Genomic DNA, 16,774 nt, shown 5'->3' on the forward strand with positions numbered 1-16,774 from the left:
ATTATGGATAATTTACAATTTAATAGAGAGGTTTAATTAATGAAAATTATATATTTAAAGCAACATTTTCTTTCGAATGAAAAATAGGGAATTATAGGCCGAAAAAAATAAACAGTAAAATGAAAAGAACCATTGCAATATTTCATAAAAAAGAACCCTTGTAAGGAATATTCAAGAATATAAAATATCATTTGGACGGACAAAATTATACGACCTGTAACAAGCTACATAGATTCAGATAGAGATTTCAGTTGCAAAAAAAGAAAAGCTTTTATTTTGGTTTTATACTTTGAGATGCGTTGTTATAAACGTTGTTGTTGTATACAACAACGTTTGTCGGGAACATTTTATCCCCTTTTTAGTTTGAATATTACATATATATACACCACCGGTGTGAGAAATTAAGAGAATTTGCAGACTTTGTCAATTATCTCTAGAACAACTGGACCGATTTTAATGAAATTTGCTATGTACATACATTGATACAATACAAAACAAATGACCATTCAACAATTGTAATACAAAGGGATGATCAAGCGTATGTATTACAATTGTTGAATGGTTATTTGTTTTGTATCGTATATTAATTTTAACCAATAATACCAAAATGCATTGTTTTATAAACTGAAATGATATTTTTAGCTATTTTAATTACATTTCAGCTAACGTAATGAATCAAGATGACAACTTTAAACTGAACATAAAAGCGGTGGGTAATGAAAAAAGAAGATATGACCTTTCCTTAGATGTAGGAAAAACAGTTAAAGGCGCCAAATTGGTAGAATATAGTCCACAACTATCGCTTTCTCTACCTGGTATGGCACCAGTTGAGATGTCAGGTACCATAGTATACGCCAGAGGACGAAAAGAACAAATTACTATTAATCTTCAGTCGAATAGTTTTGGTTCTATGACAATTAAAGGTAAGATTTTTTATAGGATATTAAATTAAGAGTTATAAATGGTACATTCACATGCAACCATGCTTATTATCCGATTTCATACAGTTCTAATCTAAGTTACAATATTGAAATTTATTTTATAATATTCATAGAGTCTTACACCTTCAGAAATAAAACTCTCGCTTTTGACGATTCAACAATCTTTGAGCTATATTTCGTTAATTATGAGAACCATTTCGTCATGAAATCACTTTATTTTTGATGAAAGGGGAGCACTTAAATGTAAGACGAAAATGTTTTCTCAACTTGGAAGCTTATCGCTATCTTACCACCAAAATCCAAGAAAATGCTTCTTAATTTGACGAAACTAGGATGATGAAATACGAAATATTTCTTTACTTTTGATGAATTTCATTTCCTCAAAAAGTGCTAAAAAGTGACGATAGTTATTTCGTTACTTTGACAAAATGTTCTCACGGAGTTACATATCAGGACACGGTTTCGTCAAAAACAAAGGAAGTTTCGCGAAATTTGAGAATTCATTTTTTACAATGTAACAATATTATCTAAAACTCTTAAATAATCTTGCTAATACTCGAGTAGATTTACTACTCATTGAGACAAAACCTTAGAATCTGTAGTTTAGAATTCTTAACTGAAGATCAAGACTTAGAAATATTCAACCCTTTCCCTTTTTTTGCGTTGCCTGATCGATACCGACAAAGTTTCGTGGAGCGCTAAGGACTAAGGAGATTACAAAAGCAGGATTCCCAGTGCTCTGTCAAAATTTATCAAGTAGTATCACAATTTGTGTCCCAAAATGAGCTTCTTATTCAGATCAACTTTTCCTAAAACGTACCTGACCACCACAATTATCCATTAACTCAAATGAGAAAATAGAAATTTGGCATCTACTAGAAACGAAAGTACAAAAAAAATTAATGCTGAAATACTCAAAAGGGATACTTGCATACTTTTTAAAAATCACGCAATTCTATCAAATAAATTTAAAATTATTTTAAATTATTATCGAGTTTAATTAATCGAAATTTAAAAAAAGGAATTCTCCAGGGCCAATTTACTTCACTATTATGCAGCTACCAGCACATGGCGCTTTTAATTATAACTTTATTTTTGCTGTAAATGCACAACATTATATTGAAGCATTCAATTAATGATTTTGCATGTCAAGTTTTATCTCTATTATTTTCTCTTGCTTTCTTCTAAATAATTCGTTATTAAGACAACCTCAAGACAAAGTAACACATGATGAACAGGTGAAAACACCTAACGGGCCCGAAAACAGCCATATGACTATCACTGGATACAAAGATTTTGAACTTAAATTTCTAAATCAGAGAATAACATTCAACATTTACAATGAATTTGAATATTTTTGATAGATTATTGGGAGCCCAGCAGAAGATAACACTGTAATGTACGAATCTAACTAATATTTAGCGTCAGCGCTGGAGCTGGTAGCGGAATTCGTATCTACCAGTCATCGCTGGGATTCGAACCCAGATCACATTATTGAGAGATGAGCGCTCTAACCCCTGACCGACCCCGTCTCATCTTAATATATTTATAAGAAATCAGTGAAATTTATTTTCGCCATCTCAATAGTCAATATAAAATGAAAAAGACGCAATTCACTACATAGACACCGGGCAGAATAATTCAGTTGTTTTAGGCATGAAAAAAACAAACACCAGAATAAACTTTTTCTTTCACTATTTACTTATCAGAAATTTTTTTCTGAGGCATGATATACATAATTTAGCTATCTAATATAATTCCTGAATTATTGCAATCTAAAACTTAGGAAAATTAAGCTGTTTTCCATTATAAACACCAACCTCTTGAATAGCAAAATTTTGAAACATAATATGACTTTATTTTACAGGAAATCTTGCAAAAGAGGGAGAAACTATTGGATTAGACTCTGATTGGCGACTTCATAATGATTTCAATATAACAGCGTTTTCAATGATTCATAAAGTATACGGCACAATAGGAAACCGTGTTGGAAAAGGTGGCTATCTAAATGTTGGCCATCACTATGAACCTGATGGACGTAGCTATGAAAGTGTAACTATTAATGCAGCTTTGGAAGACATAAAATTCCGTGGCCGTCTAGGTTTCAAACTAAGTTCTGCAATACTTCTAGCAGAACACCAGGATCTAAACACTATGCTTAAGTGGGACTTTAGCTTAAATCCACTAGAACATCTCAAGAATGACATAATCTTTAGATACGGTGAAAACTTTGAAGACGATACACATCTGGTTCGAGTAACACAGTCCCTTGCATTTGGGGGAGATTTCGATACATTCCAAAAGTTAGATATTGAAAACAAGCTTGGCTTGACAATTTCGTGCTTTGATTTTGATAAGGCAGGGGCTTTATCAATTGTTTGGGACTTTGTAGACAAGCCTAAATTTATGGCTGAAGTTGGTCTAAAATCTAATAAGGAAAATCAGGTATATTTGAAATACGATTACACGCATGTTTCCGAAACTCCTCTAAAATTAGCATCTGAAGCAACTCTTATATATTACAAAACCAAATTGCTTTATCGTAATCAGCTTCAAGAAGTAGGAGCAAATGAATATCAGGGCAAGGCGGTCTTGGAACCAGCTGAAAATAAACAAATCAGCATTGACTATACCTATAGAGTCAAAAGTGAAGACCACTTTCACCGTGAAATTGAAGCCTCAATTGACTTCCCTGGAAGGCCAGTTCCTGTGAAACAGAAAACTGTTGTGATGTATTCACCTGCTGAAATTCAAATAAGCAGTACCACTGATTATGGAACTGGGTCACCTCATACTTTAGATTTTAAGTGGAAAAGAGGCGTGAAAGCAGAATTTTCTATTGACACTTCTTATATGGAAGGACAGTTTGCTGTGGAAAACCAATCTCCAGTGCGCTCAATTAAAGCAGAATTCAATTTGAAAAAAGTCCTCAACAAAAAAATTTCAGTTATAGGAAGTGTAACGCCAGGAGATCCTAATCTATTAAACGTGGAAGTTGAATGGGAAGGTGACGGTTCACAAAAAAAAGTCGTCATTGATGCCAAATCAAACAAAGGCACCGAAGATGGAATAGAAAAATACATGATAACAGCGACAGTTAACTATGTGGGTGCTATTAGTGTTGATATAACGGGCAAAGTGAGTACAGATTTGTTGAGAGGACCACATTACTTCAGGGCTGATTATACTGCAAAAGAACCAATCGCCATAGAGTTTACACACGAAATCAAAAACGGCAAGCTTGTAAGTTTTGGTCGATATTTGAACAATAACGCTGAAAGACTTAGAATGGATATTAAAGGTAAAATGGAGTTAACCGGTTATAAATTTGAGTTGGATGGAGGGATATTTATGACTTCGCCTTACAAATCTCTAGATGGAAAAGAAATCTCCTTTAGAATCATGGCAGATTCCACTGACGCTGTAAGAACATTCATTTCGGAGTACCGAATTATGCCGGTGTCTTTCATTAACTACGCCGGAAAATTAGAATATACTAGAAAAAGAGGATGGCCTGGTCAAATCAAATCTATTGCACTGGTATCAGTTCATAATAGGCCCTCAATTGAAGCAACTACAACTATCGATTATGGAAATGGAAAGTATTCTCTTAAAAGTAGCTTGACGCCTCTTTCAAGGAGAAAAATCAACTTAGTTTCTACATTTGAGCATTCTGGTAGATTTGCTGCTTTCCATCATTCCTTAGCTACATCGTTTGAGTATTTGCAGACTGTCGACCTTAAAGCAGTTGCAGATCTTAGAAATATGGAAGATGCCAAAATACACTCGAACTTTGACATAAATAAGCACAAACTCTATGATGTGAATTCAACTTTGAAATTCCGTACCCTGATTGATTTTGATGGACAGCTTACAATATACAGCAAAATAACACCGTCTCTCAAACTTTTCTACAAAACACAAGCATCAGGACAGATTTCCAAATACGAAATGAATCTTGACGTTGATTCTCAGAGCTTGATGACTGGCAGTGGTGAAATTAAAAAAAGAAAGAAGGGATTTAACGGCGACCTCATATTTAAGTACAGAGAGAAAGAGTTTTTGGCACTAACAATTTCTCAAGAGGCAAAATCTCAAAGAGAAAGAAATTATGTAATAAAATCAAAAACACCTTGGCGAAATCATATTGGATCCATTAAAGTCATGAAAGACAAAAAAGGTAGTTCCAAATATGAAACTAAATTCTGTAGAGAAAAAGAAGAAGATAAGTGTATAAGTATCGATCTTGCTCATAAAGAAATTCCGGACGGGAACGAATGGAACGTGTGTTACAAACGCCAAGAAGTAGACTTCTGTATTGAAAGAATTAGAGCAGACACAAAAGAAGTTTCCCGTTATCATACTGTTATATATAAAGGAGACACACGTTATGGTTACGATGTAAGGTTTGGAAAAGAAGGCAATGGATTAATGACAAGTGCAGGTCTCATCCTTCCATCTAGAGAAATAGTGAACAAACTTATTGTGGAATTTTCTCTCAGCAAACCAAAACTGAAATGGGAACTTAAATTAGATGCTGCTAAAAACCCTGATAGGAAGTTGAATGTAGACTTGCGATTTGATAATCATCTGACTGACAATCAAGCATCAAAATTGGATATAACTATCACTCACCCTATTTATGAAAAAGTAAGTTGTAAGATTTTTATCATAAGCTGTCTTAAAATTATAGCTTCATGTTATAATTCTATTTTTAATTCCTGAATTATAACGTTTTTTAATATTTTATCATATGCAGTCATAAGCTTAATGTTTTATCATAAGCTGTCTTAAAAAATTATAACTTCATGTTCTAATTCTATTTTTTTCCTGAGTTATACCTTTTTTTAATATTTTATCATATGCTGTCATAAGCTTAATGTTTTATCATAAGCTGTCTTAAAAAATTATAACTTCATGTTCTAATTCTATTTTTTTCCTGAGTTATACCTTTTTTTAATATTTTATCATATGCTGTCATAAGCTTAATGTTTTATCATAAGCTGTCTTAAAAAATTATAACTTCATGTTATAATTCTATTTTTAATTCCTGAATTATAACTTTGTTTAATATATTATCATATGCTGTCATAAGCTTAATGTTTTATCACAAGCTGTCTTAAAAAATTATAACTTTATGTTATAATTCTACTTTTAATTACTGAGTTATACCTTTTTTAATATTTTATCATATGCTGTCATAAGCTTAAGGTTTTATCATAAGCTGTCTTAAAAAATCATAATTTTCTGTTGCACTTCTTCTTCATTTATATCAATTTTTAATGTTTTCAATTTTAAAAAAAATTTTCAACTATTACATGAAAAGATATATTTTGTAAAATTTTTATTTTTGAAAAAATATTTCTATTTGAAAAGGAAGCAGACGAAGGAGAAATAACTCTTTCACTTTCGAACGGAGAAACGAACACACTTTCTTTTAGACTTGCTTTTTTTTCCATTGCCCACCTGTGTTAACATCCTTCAATTCAAGCATATACAGGGCGATTTTGTTGGCCTCTCTTTCAGGGGCGCCATATTAGGTGGGCTAACGTCGCTCCCACAGTGAGGACAGATAGTACTGAGAAGGAAAGAACATCCATGCCTTTACCCGGGATTCAAACCCAGAACCTTTCTGATGCAAGGACAGTTCCCTGCCCCCTACACAGGCCAGTCGACACAAAAAACTCTTATGAATGTTAAAATTACGGATAAATTTAAACACAAATCACAGTAATAAAACCCTTCAGAACATCATGTCTGTTGAAAAATCTCATCGAAGGTATTACATAAGCGGAGGGATACACCGGAAACTTTAAAACATCATTGTATAAACATCTTTCATTAATAGAAATATCATAATGGCCAAATGTTTGAATTTTTCTTACCAATTTTAGTGACAGCAAAACGTCTGCTTTATTGCGTAATACTGTATTTATAAATTACTTACATTTAAAATGCTTTTGACCACCACTTCATATAAATTAATAAACAGAAATACAAAGCTTAATAATCAAACAATGGTTAGTTTAAAACGATGAATAGTTATTTAAATAAAAGCATTTCTTACAATTATCAGTGCCATTTTCCTTAAAATATATTCAAATTTATTTCTTCATTGTTGATATTATAATGCAATGTTTTGTTTTAATAAGTCTATTTTAAATATTCAATTCTATTTCAGCCAATCGAAATAAAATTAGTTGGAGACTTAGAGCTATCACAAAACAAAATATTTACAGGAGAAATGTCTTTGGATTATTCAAATGACCCTGAAGACAAGCTCATCGGAAAACTGGCTGTTGAAAAGGGTCCTGTTCCAACTGCTATTCTAAATATTTACCATCAAGGTGAGTAACAAAAACATGAATAGCTTTCCTTTGAAATGCTTAGTTGGTACCAATGGTAAACCTTGTGCAGGAAATCCGAGATGCCAACTTGCTCCACTTTGTAAAAATATATTTTCTAGTAGTAACGCAGTTTAAATTATTTATATCTTAGTACTTTTCATTTTAAGTAACTTTTCAACCACTACATATCAACAATTCAAACCATCAAATGAAATGCAGCTTTATTGCAGTCATCTCGTGATGCCTGTTATAAAGAGTAGGCTAATTATCCTTATTCTACAAGTTTTACTATTTAATTTGCTACCAATTTGCTCAAACTTTTGTGCAGAAAGTGAAACATTTGGCAACCCTGAAGGAAATTTAAGCTAAAAAAGTAATAACAAATACCAGATAGAAACTTAGCTATCCAATTGTTAACCCTTCGATGCTCCCTTTTGCTTAGCTGCAGAGCTACAGTTTAAATTGGATTTTCCACCAGGATGTCTCCACTTTTATGCTACGTAGGACGTGGTAGGAAAAAGGCGATAATGCATTTCAACTTACGATGCGATAGTTTAAGGTCATATGTTTTCTTAAGTTTTGCTTTCAAAAGAGCAGATGAGTATATAGCTATGATTATAAACCTATATAATCCTTATAAACATGTACATGCAGACAACAACAAGGAAATAAACTAGACCGAAAATACCGTTTTGAAAAAGAATCTGTAGCTTTTAGAATAAAACTGAATTCAGATTCGTAATCCCTAAACCCGAATAAGATAAGGTCAAGTACTTGTATAAATGCAACAAAAAATTTTCCCCCCAGAGTTACTTTTTACTTTTAAAAAGTATGGAGTGATAGGTTAAGATAATTTGACAAAAGAATTGCCACAAGCACAACCCATGGTGGCGATACGCAGAGAAAGTGAAACTTAATAGTTATTACGTAAAGCAAATAAGCATAAGGAAAAGAGGCATAAGTATTTTACTCCTACCTTGGCGATGGTATGTAAGGGAAACCATATTATTTTAGCTTAGAGTAAAATATCTATGACAAGCAGGATTTTTTAAAAAGTTATTTCAAACAAATACAACTGTTTATCATCTTGGGAAAATAAATAGTAGTGGAAAATTTATAAATAAGAACAGCTTTATTTTACCCCTCTCAAACATCGCTGATAAATAAAATTGTTTGACTAAATTATTTATTCCCTTGACCAGCTGTCAATTGCATTGCATTGAAAGTAGATGAAATATTTTGTATTCAAACGTTTTGGGGAAAAATTACCTAATGAATCATTAAAAAATTTTCAAAATACCACTAGATTTTAAGTTTTAGTTTTAAAACGCAAGTTTGACTACCAAAAATTACTTATAATTAAAAAAAAACATAACATGCTTTCTTTTGGTGCAATTTTTTAAAATTCAAGTCGAAACTTAAAATAATATGATCAATTTTTTTAATTGGATTTCATTCTTTCATATAAAGATCTTTTAGTGGAAAGTTCTATTTCTAATTTTAAGTTGCTTTCATACATTTAGATTTTGTGGTAAAATTGAATGGAACTGTAAATGAAAATGAAGAATATTGATGAATGAATGAATATTGATAATGAATTTTTTAAAATTCAAGTCGAAACTTAAAATATTATGATCAATATTTTAATAGGATTTCATTCTATCGTATAAAGATCTTTTGGTTGAAAGTTCTATTTTTAATTTTAAATTTCTTTCATGTAGAGGAGCAACATTTAGATTTTGTGGTAAAATTGAATGGAACTGTAAATGAAAATGAAGAATATTGATGAATGAATGAATATTGATAATGAATTTTTTAAAATTCAAGTCGAAACTTAAAATATTATGATCAATATTTTAATAGGATTTCATTCTTTCGTATAAAGATCTTTTGGTTGAAAGTTCTATTTCTAATTTTAAATTTCTTTCATGTAGATGAGCAACATTTAGATTTTGTGGTAAAATTGAATGGAACTGTAAATGAAAATGAAGAATATTTTGGTTTAATATGGAATTGGAAAGACGACTCAAATGTTGATCAAGAAGCATTTATTGTATTTAACTGGTTGTTTAAGGAAAGAAAAATCTCATTTGCAGTAAGTTCAATTACTTAACTATTTCTCTGAAAGAAACCATGTAACAAGTTTTAGCTTTCCTTCTAGGCCTGGATAGCCTGGTTGGTAGGGAGCTAGGCCCATGTCCAAGAAAGAGCAAGTCCGATCCCTACAGGTTAAGACTCGCCGTGTAGTAAATTGTGACTGGTTTCACGTTGTTAACCCCTTGGGGACGGGTAATTCAGAAAAGCATTTATACAAAATCAGAATCAGGATGCAATTAAATAAAAAACGGTAACTTAAATGTAGTCATTGCTAATTTGACAGACTTACTTTGCTTTTACTTTAATTACTATTAGTTTAATCATTTATATAATCAATGTTAGTTCAAAGCATAACTAAATAGTTTTATTTTGAACAAAGTAATGGTGAATTAAATAAATCAAACAATTATAACTCCGGCCACAAATAAACTGCTAAAGAATTACTTTGATTACCAGTTTTATCTTTTTACCGTGGTTGATACGGCTTTATGCTGGCACGTATTTGTAACAGTCGGCGCGAAAGGGTTAAATCTATCGAGTCTCTGAGTCCTCCATGTTCCCATAACAAATTATTCCTCTGGCGGTACTGATTGATCGTTCTAAGATTCAGGTCAGAATTACGATCTGTGGATGAATGGGTCCGACCGATAAACGGGCTATGACGGGTGTGTGATTAAAGTCGTATTTTTGACCATAGATGGCGCCACCGAAAAACAAAAAAACGCATCCTCTTCCTTAAATTCTCTTGGTTTCACCTAACAGGCTTGCTGATATTCGCAAGTGGCATTAGAAGCAACAACAACGGTTTTTCTTCTATTTCAAAAAGCTGAACTGTATTTCAAAATAATCTAAGAAATTTTTCATCATTTCTAACGGACATGTTTGTAATTTTTATATTAGACCTTTAATTAGCATTGTACTTGTACAGTGCTTGGTAGTTGTGAGAAAGCACCTTTTAGAAAAAAAAGTGGTAGGAAATTTGCTTTTAACATATTTCATGCGGAAAACATTTCCAAAAAATACATTACTACACACTAAAATTTTAAAAAGGCAGTAGGCAAGATTTCATAAAAGTTAAAGCAAACTTGTGACTCCAACTTCGATTCAAAAAACAAATTTATGGCGAATGATTGTAGTACTGATTGTATAGATATTGAATCCTTTATATTTGCGGTTTTTACGAATGGATAATTTCTTTGAAAAACAGGCTGGAAATGAAATAGTTTTACTACCATTTTTTAAACTTTTGTATGGATCGCCGAAATTTCAAAAACGTATTTTTAATGTGACCCGCTTGCAATAACTTAAGCTATGTTTATAATTTCTAGCATGTCAATCACTTTAGAGTAAAAAATTTTTTGCCATGGATAATTTCAAATGAAAATATAACTATTTACAATATTAATATATTACGCTTAACTCGAATGTCTTTGTTTACCCGAAATAAATTTATAAAACGAAATAATTAAATTACCATAGTTTACATTTTTGAAACTTCGTTTCGAGTTAATTGCGCTTAAAATTTTGTGATCAATAATCAATATAAATGCATAAAATTTTAAAACTAACTATAGCGCATTCACACCAAGTGCACAAGATATTTCTTCTTTATTATTTTATCTAGACCTTTATTTAATTATTTCCATTATTTTTATACTTTCAAGAACTGATCTTGCCATTTTTCTTGCCCGTCTTTCCTTATGTGACACCTCATTTTTTTTCTTTTTTTTTAAGGAGCAGCCGAAATTCTGCGGTAATCTTTAATATTTATATGTAAATTTTTTTCTATCTATCTATCTATATATATATATATATATATATATATATATATATATATATATATATATATATATATATATATATATATATATATATATATATATATATATATATATATATATATATATATATATATAAATTTACTAGCATATATATATATCGCAGCGAGTCCTGCGTCTCTAGAGGCATATTATGCTGCAACTGCTACAATTTTACAAAACTAAATTCAATATTTCAGCACAGCATAATAATTTTAAAAGTATAAACTATCTAAAAATATGTAAATTTCTTCTCACATTTAGAAAATTTTGTTGCTCCCGCTTAATTTTAACCTGTTTAATCCATGCTAACTCAAAATACTTTAGGCGTTATTTCCCCTCTGAATTTCGTTAGAATTACGCTATTTTCTTCAAATTTCTCTTATTAAATTGATTATTTAGGGTCCTTCTGAGATATTTAGCCACATAAATAAAGATATTTAGCTACATTTACGAAACTATACAAAGGCTTGCAAATCTGTAACAAAATGTATAAATGACTTTTATTTCAGTATTCATAAGATACAGCAGTACGTTAATATTCATACTTTATATTAAGTATATCATTTTATCTCAATTTTATTGAATTCATATTTTAAACGAATTATCTTAATTTTATTTTTCAGTACCAAAGACCAAAGTTTTTCTACAGACTAGACGCTGATATAGTTGCCTCTCAAACACTACTGGATGAAAGTCAAGTCACTGACGTAACTTCAAATTTGAATGGAGAAATCAGCAAATATAAAATTATCAATGATTATGCAACTGGATGTAACAAACTTTATGTTTTAAATGATGATGGTATGTTTGTTAGGATATAAATAATCAAAATAAATACAAATTATTCACATCGAGAAATAATAATAGCTTTTCAGCAAGTTAGCGTAGGAAAATAAAATTTTATTTGAGTTTTTTTAAGATTTAGAGAGAAAGCTATGTCATTAAGAGGGATAATAGATGCAAAGAACCATTTCCTGACTGAAGGAAGCTAGTAAATAAAAATAAATAAATTGTAGGGACAATTAATAAAAGAGTTATTTTATAAAGAAAAAGAGTAAAGAAGAGGCGAATTTTTTTTAAATAAATAATTTAGATAATCATACTTAGCTATATGAACTGATCTTAACACATTCAAATGAATATTCACTAAAATATTTCTTTATTATGGAATCTTTATGAACAAAAGGAAAATTTTAAAAAATTACTGTAATTTTGTTTTTGATGTTATCACAAAATTTTTATTTACGATACAACCTCGACGACAGAATCTATATGCTCTATATACTCATTATCAATAACTGATATTTGCGCCAGTAACAAATGCGAAGATTTGATATCACTTTTAACATTTTTTTTTGAAAGACCGCTGAAAGGCAGGGTTTGTGCAGCTCATAAAAAAATTAAAAAGTGGTGTTTCTATTTTAATAAAGAATGCAAATTTCTTTTTTTTTAGCTTCCAGCTAAAGAATATTTAACTTAAAAAGTTAAATATTCTTTACTTCAGATTTCAAAATTCGATGCATTTTAATAATTACTACAAGCAAAGTAGTTATTAAAATAAATTTATAAATTTAATTTTAAGAGCCGTGGGAGCCATGAAAAAAGGTAATGTAAAGTTGTTTTGCTATCGCCGGGCTTGTAAAAACACAAAAATGATCCCCCTATCTTTCTGTACACTTATATATATATATATATATATATATATATATATATATATATATATATTAGGTCCACCGGAAAATTACGCAAATTCTGTGCACGAAATAAATGCGCCTCATTTAAGTTTGCAAAAGCTGCCTATATAATAAAAAGAAGTGGTTGGACATTTACCCTTAAATATATAAATACTGCTTAGTTTGGTCGGGTACTTTTGTTGCAAGTTTGAATATGAATGCATATTCTCTTTTGCGCCAGATATAATGTGTCTTTTTGATAGGGTAAATACCATATAGGGGTATAGGGTAATAGGGTAAATACCCTACCGCTCTTTTTAATGAAAGAACATTTTGTATTACTTTAAAAGAGGCGTGTTTTTTCTAAACAAGTACTCTCCTAAATAACCCCTAAATAGATCATGAACTAAATTCTGTATCTCAATAAGTCACAAAAAGTAAAGTTTGACTCACTTTTTGCTGCTTATTATTAAAATCCATATATCATACCATATATCATATCATATATGAAATAGTTGTTGAATATGAAATATATGAATTAATCTCGCTTTCTTTATCTTTTTAAAGGAGAAAATAAAAGATCCTATGAATTGTGTCACAATGAAGATGGCAGAAAAATTCTATCAGTTTTAGTTGAAGGCTTAGATGACGAAAATCAGTGGACCTTCCAATATTCACTTGAAATAATACGTAAAAATTGGTGGACCATTGGAATAATAAACAACTTCAATCCTGAATTTTTGGGACAAACTTTGGTAAAATTTATCTCTTCTTTACTCAATAAACTACATGAAGTTATTATAATTTCAATACACAAAACACTTCACGTTTTTAAAGATATACTGTAATTGTCTCGCTGACAGTTTCTTGATAACAAAGGAGATGTTTAATATTTCAATTAGGAAACATTTTCTTTACTGTTTCGTTTAGGGACGCGAAAGGAAGACTAATATTTCGAATTTTATTTCACCTTTAATTTTAGGTCAAGTTTTTATTATCATTAATATCTAAATCTCATTATCCCCAACAGTGACTTTTTTAGAGTGTGAAAATGTTTATATTCCTCACCTACATTTTGCTATATTTAATGAGAATAGCAATTTTGCTTCATTACTACAAGGACTTTTAAAATGCATGTTTAGGGCGATAATTACAGAACATTTTCACTAATAAAGTTGAAAGTTAATGAAAAAAACGAAGAGTCTAAAATTTTAAATTCCTTGCTGTATTTGTAATACTACATACAAAGTAAAATTCTACGACAATAAGTGAGAACTTAATTTCTATGCAATCATCAAGCTCACTAATTAAGTTCCACAGCAATTGTAAAAAGAATTGTTAAAGGTAATGTAGTCGAAATATTATATTATTTACAAAGATAAGTTGCAAAATAAAAGTCTGTGTTAATAAGTGAGAGCTTAATTTCCAAGCTCATTGTATAAGTTCTGCAGCAATAATGAAAAAAAATGGTAAAATGTAATGCAGATGTAATATTATATGTTACTTATAAAGATAAGTTGAAAATTTAAAAATGTCTTGTAATAATACATCTCATCAACAGTACCGTTGAAAGTATATGAAAGAAACGAAGAATCAAAAAAAGTCAAATATTGTGCTGTATTTGTAATACTACACGCAAAATAAGAGTCCACGCTAATAAGTGAGAGCTTAATTTCTATGCACTCATCGAACTCATTGGTTAAGTTTCGCAGCAATTATGTAAAGAATGGCAAAATGTAATGCAGATGAAACAATTGTTTACAAAGATAAGTTTCAAAATTAAAAATGTCCTTTTACAATATATTCTAAACAAGAAATTTCATTAAGATAACTACACTGAAGAGCCAAAAAAACTGGTATACCTGCCTAATATCATGTAGGGCCCCCGCGAGTACGCAGAAGTGCCGCAACACGACATGGCATGGATTCGATCAATGTGTGAAGTAGTGCTAGAGATAATTGACACCATGAATCCTGCAGGGCTGTCCATGAACCAGTGGGAGTAAGAGGGGGTGGGGATATCTTCTGAACATCACGTTGCAAGGCATCCCAAATATGTTCAATAATGCTAATGTCTGGGGATTTTGTTGGCCAGCGGAAGTGTCGAAATTCAGAAGAGTGCTTTTGGATACACTCCCAGATCCTGCAGGATTCATGGTGTCAATTATCTCCAGCACTACTTCACACATTGATCGAATCCATGCCACGTCGTGTTGCAGCACTTCTGCGTGCTCGCGGGGCCCGACACGAGGTTCATTTTTTGGCTCTTCAGTGTAATTACGATTAAATAAGTAATAACGCAAAACAAATTTGTAACTGCTAAAAAGAAGCATTATCAATAATAGTTATATTTCCTTTTAGTTCCGTCTTTCTGCTCTTGGAGATGAATTAACTGCAGCAGGTGTTGGAACTCTTCCCATATCAGACACAGCAAGATACAAAAAGATAAAATCTTCTTTTACCAGCAAAATTGTGCAGCCATCATTAAGATTCTTTGTCCCAGAAGCTACAAAATTTATATCTGGAATGATTAGAGACATTCAGACTTTAAGACAAAAACTTACATTTTACTATCACACTTTGCCGTAAGTTGTACTATTTTTTACATACCCTCCAACTTATGAGGATTTTGAAAATAATTCTTTCCAGTGGTAGCGAACCAAAGTAGAAATTTTTAAAGCAAATGGATCTCTCATCAAACTTTTATCAGAACTTAAGAATCTAGCCATATGGCCTGCACTTTTATAAGTAATAGTGGACAAGTTACGCTGAAATTAATTTTTTTTAAATATTAAGACATTAATTTTGCTACCGTCTGAAAAGAAGATTTCTGAAACTACGGAAATTCCGTAGCAGTTGGAGGGTATGTTTTTTATATTGTCTATGTGCGTAGTGAAACTTACTTACATAATATCGAAAAACAGTTTTCAAAATATTTATACTAGTTTAACCTATTATCGCCCAGCGTCAGATTTATAGGACAGTTTTTCAAAAACATATATTGTGGTAGGACAATAATTTAGGTCTTGGAAAATTAAAAGACTCTCGTTCACCATAATTTATTAATTATTTAGCTTTTCGTGATTATATCTCGAACTATAAGGAACAGGCAATTTTTGAAATGAAATGGTGGCTAACTGTTACAAATAGCCACTTAGTTAAATAATTATATATTATACCACTTTTTTCATTCAGCCACTTTTTGTATCACTTCATTATAAAGAGTCTGGGTGAAAAGGGCTAAAAATAAAAAGTAAATGGAGAAAAAATTAGAGATTCTCCTTCACCGTAATTTATTAATTATTTAGTTTTCCAGGATTATATTTCGAACTATAAGGAGCAGGCACTATTTGAAATAAAATCGTGGCTAACTGTTGCAAATAGCCACTTAGTTAAACATCATATATTATACCACTTTTTTCATTCAGCCACTTTTTGTATCACTTCCATACCTGCAAACTTTTACGCACATGGCGCAAAATTTTATTTCTGTATTTAAAGTGGTAGTAATGGTATGATTTTTATATATTCCTTGCATTCATAAACTTAATTTATAATCTTTCTGATCCACCACTATTTTTAAAAAATAAAGCTTATATATTAATATGTAACACTGCTTTGGTACTCCGCATGAGCTTGTACAAAATATAGCGCATGGTTCTGCCTAAAATTATAATTTAAATTCCATTTTACTACCACTGGGGAAAATCAGCCTTGAAAGGATTAAAAGTTGGCAGGTATGCATTTCATCAGAGATGCCAACTGCTCCGGACACGCCGAAATAATTAAAAAAACGGTAAACTACAAAGTAAATTTTGCAAATATTTGTCTATTTTTGCTTGCTTTTTTAGAGGTATAGCATGACTTAAGTGCGATATAGTGGTGAATTATATAAG

At 30.9% G+C, this 16,774-nt stretch overlaps 1 protein-coding gene across 2 annotated transcripts in view; it reads left to right on the forward strand.

The window, feature by feature from the left end:
• LOC107450568 (apolipophorins) overlaps nt 1-16,774 on the forward strand; it is a 79,938-nt gene that overhangs the window by 42,791 nt on the left and 20,373 nt on the right. For both annotated transcript variants that reach the window (XM_087156188.1, XM_087156187.1), the window contains exons 19-25: nt 663-923; nt 2,809-5,591; nt 7,123-7,288; nt 9,223-9,383; nt 11,829-12,006; nt 13,446-13,633; nt 15,240-15,463. In XM_087156188.1, the coding sequence (XP_087012314.1) occupies nt 663-923; nt 2,809-5,591; nt 7,123-7,288; nt 9,223-9,383; nt 11,829-12,006; nt 13,446-13,633; nt 15,240-15,463 (3,961 nt within the window). The remainder of the gene's footprint in view (nt 1-662; nt 924-2,808; nt 5,592-7,122; nt 7,289-9,222; nt 9,384-11,828; nt 12,007-13,445; nt 13,634-15,239; nt 15,464-16,774) is intronic.

The sequence above is a fragment of the Parasteatoda tepidariorum genome, chromosome 12 (genome assembly GCF_982258835.1).
Source record: "Parasteatoda tepidariorum strain Cologne lab strain chromosome 12, Ptep-v5.0, whole genome shotgun sequence".
Taxonomy (NCBI): Eukaryota; Metazoa; Arthropoda; class Arachnida; order Araneae; family Theridiidae; genus Parasteatoda; species Parasteatoda tepidariorum.